The sequence below is a fragment of the Babylonia areolata genome, chromosome 12, assembly GCF_041734735.1.
Source record: "Babylonia areolata isolate BAREFJ2019XMU chromosome 12, ASM4173473v1, whole genome shotgun sequence".
NCBI lineage: Eukaryota > Metazoa > Mollusca > Gastropoda > Neogastropoda > Buccinidae > Babylonia > Babylonia areolata.
The window spans coordinates 13,487,198-13,491,497 of record NC_134887.1 but is presented as its reverse complement, the minus strand read 5'-3'; the positions used below and the strand labels follow the sequence as shown (position 1 = coordinate 13,491,497).

General features: G+C 42.6%; 1 protein-coding gene across 1 annotated transcript in view; it reads right to left on the bottom strand.

Moving 5' to 3' along the window:
* Window positions 1-513: 513 nt before the first annotated feature.
* Window positions 514-4,300, bottom strand: part of LOC143287835 (uncharacterized) — a 127,624-nt gene continuing 123,837 nt past the window's right edge. Inside the window, exon 24 of the mRNA XM_076596073.1 lies at window positions 514-1,187. Within this exon, the coding sequence (XP_076452188.1) occupies window positions 1,025-1,187 (163 nt within the window). The 3' untranslated portion in view covers window positions 514-1,024. The remainder of the gene's footprint in view (window positions 1,188-4,300) is intronic.

The window sequence follows — 4,300 nt, the reverse complement described above, 5'->3', positions numbered from 1 at the left end:
CTTTCTGCAACAGTAAGTATAAGGCACGCCTCTAATCGCCACAAACCTCTCTACAGGAAACTCTGAACTGGCCAGGTGTAATGATTAGAGAGACTACTGTTCCACGGACATACACCTTATGTACACAGCGTTCATATTGCACGACGTGAAGCCAGCTGATTGAATCCACCTCGGGGACACGACAGCCCACCGGAGATCCCTGGCCTTGATGAGAGAGAAACAAGAGACAGAGAAAGAGAGAGAGAGAGAGACAGAGAAGACAGGCAGAAAGACCATGGGGAGTCGGGGGGTGGGGGTGGGTGGGTTGGGGGGGGGGGGGGCGGAGGGGTGGCAATGGCAATGACTGTTCAGCAGGCATCGGAGTTGTCGAGACAGAAAAGTAAAAAACAAAACAAAACACAACAACAAAAACACACACACACACAAAAAAAAAAAAACAGGGAAAAAATCTTGGCACTGTGGGATAGTGGGGGCGAGGGGGGGGGGGGTGGGGTGTGGGGGGGGGGGAAGAGCGATGAATCATTCATCGTTCACGATCACTCCCCATGATTTTTTTATTTTTTTAATCAACACTATTTGTCATCAACAGAATCTGCTTTTCAAAATCCCATCGAATAACAAATGTTTTTTCGCCTGTAATATTGGTCTTTTTCGTTCCCTTGGGGAAAGTGGGGGTGGGGTTTGGTGAAGTGTGGGAGGGGGTTGTGGGTGGGTTGGGTTGGGGGTGGGAGGGGGGGGGGGGTGAGTGGATTGTGTGTAGGGGGTCCTTCAGACAAGTCGGACTCTCGTCACATTTTCCACGTTCACCCAGCCAGGACCTGTTTACTTGACAACTCCCGATGCCTGCTTGCTTGCATGCTTACTTGCTCTTTTTTTTTTTTTTTTCCTTTTTTTTTCTTCTTCTTTTTTTTTTTTTTTTTAAGGTGAGTGGATGGAGATGGGAAGGAAGGAGGGAGGAAGGAAGGAAGCCAACCAGTGGCAGGTGGAGTGAGGCTAGGTCAGTTAGGACTGCTGCTGGCTACTGCTACTGCTGCTGCTGCTGTACAACGGGCTTGGCGGCGTTCCTCTCGTGGTCCTTGAGGTGGCGGTAGATGGACTGCACGTAGGTGAAGACGCACTTCCAGTCCGGGTTCTTCATGCGGACCATGTCCTCCACGTCCAACAAGGGCATGATGTCAGCCATCTTCCTGTTGTGAAAAAAAAGGGGGGGAGAGAATGTACACACAGGCACACAGGCAGACACACACACACAAAGGGGACACACACACACAAAATGGTCACACACACACACACACACACACACACAAAGGGGTCACACACACACACACACACACACACAAAATGGTCACACACACACACACACAAAGGGGGTCACACACACACACACACACACAAAATGGTCACACACACACACACACACAAAATGGTCACACACACACACACACACACACAAAGGGGTCACACACACACGCACGCACACACACAAAGGGGTCACTCACACACACACACACACAAAATGGTCACACACACACACAAAGGGGTCACACACACACACACACACACACACACACACACACACACACACACAAAATGGTCACACACACACACAAAGGGGTCACACACACACACACACACACAAAGGGGTCACACACACACACACACACAAAGCGGTCACACACACACACACACACACACACACAGAGTTGCACACACACACGCACACACACACGCACACACACATGGGAGCGGTTTAGTTCAGAGCTGTTGGAGGGAAAATCTTCGATGGCTAAGTTCCTTTGATATGGAGAAAAATCTTCAGTGGCTTTTGACATTTCGAACAATAATATGTTCGTTTGTTTTTTTGTAATGAGAAAAATCTTCAGTGATTGTTGGCGTTTAGAACATTAAGTTCGATTGCAGTTTGGAAAAAAATCCTTCAGTGGCTTTTTTTTGTGTGGACATTCTGAATCAATAAGTTCGTTACAATTTTGGTATTTTTGATTGATTGCGTTTCCTTGTATATTTCTGGTGATACTCTTCATTTACTGGTCACTGTATAGGTGAGTGAGGGTAACATTGTATTCTTCTTATGTTAAATCAAAAAAAAAAAAAAAAAAAAAGTATCACTACTTTCTAACATCATTTCTAAAGGTGCAGAAATATGCCAGATATGCAATATACATCATTGTCATCATTATCCCTACCACCGCCATCTTTACTGTTGGGCTAAATCTTTGAATGTACTTTTCTCTAAATCGATCCTAACTAATAAGCCGTTCGTTTACTTATTCATTCTAGGACAATATTTTTTTTGCTAGCAGTCAATAACTTGACACACGTTCCTAATAAAGTCATCAAAACACACACACACACACACACATGCAAACATCAGTTTCACATCATACTGCTAACTTCTTTCTTTTTTTCGGACACACACACACACACACACACACAAACCACACCACACACACAACACACCACACCACACACACACACGCACGCAAACATCAGTTTCACATCATACTTCTAACTTCTTTTCTTTCTTTTTTTTTTTTTTTTTTTTTGGAGGGGAGGGGGGCGTGGGGAAGGGGGGGGAATCTAGGATTCTACTTAATTATGTCTAGTTCTGTTCCAACTGAAATAAAGAACATTTTGCCAGTCAGCTATTTCCTGCCTCACACCAAATAATGTTATATATATATATATACACATATACATATATACAGCATTTACACGTCAGGAAAAAAAAAGTGTATTGAATTTGCAAGACAATGTTGCAATCAACTTACAGTTAACACACACAAGAATGTGCAGTGACGCTAGCTTAAACAGCCAACAGTGTGACATTAACCCTTTCACCGCCAAACTCTCATTTATGCAGCAGCTAGGTAGAGGACCCATGTCATTGAAGGGTGACCAGATCATGGGTCTGTTTTCCATGAACCTACTGCTCTTAATGTTCGATGGTAGGGCAGGCCATAATTATTTTCTACACATCACAGGTGGAGGAATCCTCAGTGTTTATGGCACAAGGGAATTTTGTGAACTCCAAATTTTTGACTTGGCTGTGAAAGGATTAACAACAAAGGTGCAGCACACCACTCCACAGCATCAAATCAGTGATAATGAATCAATTATCATCATCGTGAGTGCAAGTTACCTTTCTTTTCCTCTGCTGAATTCAGCGTAGCCAACCTTCATTCAGAACCTTTTTTTTTTTTTTAAAAAAAAGAAACCCACCTGTCCTGTATACAAGTCAGCACATGGCATGATACTATCTGTATTTGAAACTTCGTTTTCTTTTGCCCACTATAAGCCTTTCCTTCCAGCTGATGTATCTTTGTGGGGGGAGGGAAAAATCAAAACTCGACTTGACAAGGGCTCAATACGAAGGACGAATTAACTACACTACAAAAAAACAAAAACAAAAAACAAAACAAAACAAAAAAAGACAAACAAATAAAACAAACCCAAACAAAAAACCACACACACACACAAAACACACACACACACACACAAACCATTGAAACTCGACAAAAACTCAAAACAAATGGCAAACAACTAACTAGGAGACAGACAGACAGAGAGACACCCCCATACCCAAACCCCCGACAAGGCCTCAATACCAAAATGTGAACGAACAACTCTAAACACTACACAAACAAAACAATACAATACGACAACACAACCATCACATCAGAACTCGACAAAGCCTCAATACAAAGGGCGAACGAACAGCTCTGAACACTACACACTAAACAAACAAAACAATGACACACCATCATCAAAATCAAAACTGGACAAAACCTCATTATAAAAAAAGACGAGCTAACAACCCTAAACACTATACACTAGACAAACAAAGCATAACAACAACACACCATCAAATCAAAACTCGACAAGGCCTCGATACGAATGATGACCACCACCACACTACACACTAAACGAAACAAAACAACACCACGCCATCAAATCAAAACTCGACAAGGCCTCAATACAAAAGACGAACTAACAACACTACACTTGAAAAAACAACAACAACAAAAACAACAACAGCACACCATCATCAAATCAAAACTCGACAAACCCTCAGTACATACGACGAACAAAAACAACTCTAAAAACAAAATACACAAAACAAAACAAAATAACATCACTATCCAATCAAAACTCGACAAGGACTCGGGACAAAAACACGAACCAACAACTCTAAACACTACACACTAAACAAAAAACTGGCAACAAACCATCACACCCAAACTCAACAAAGCCCCTCAAATACACAAACGACGAACTAACA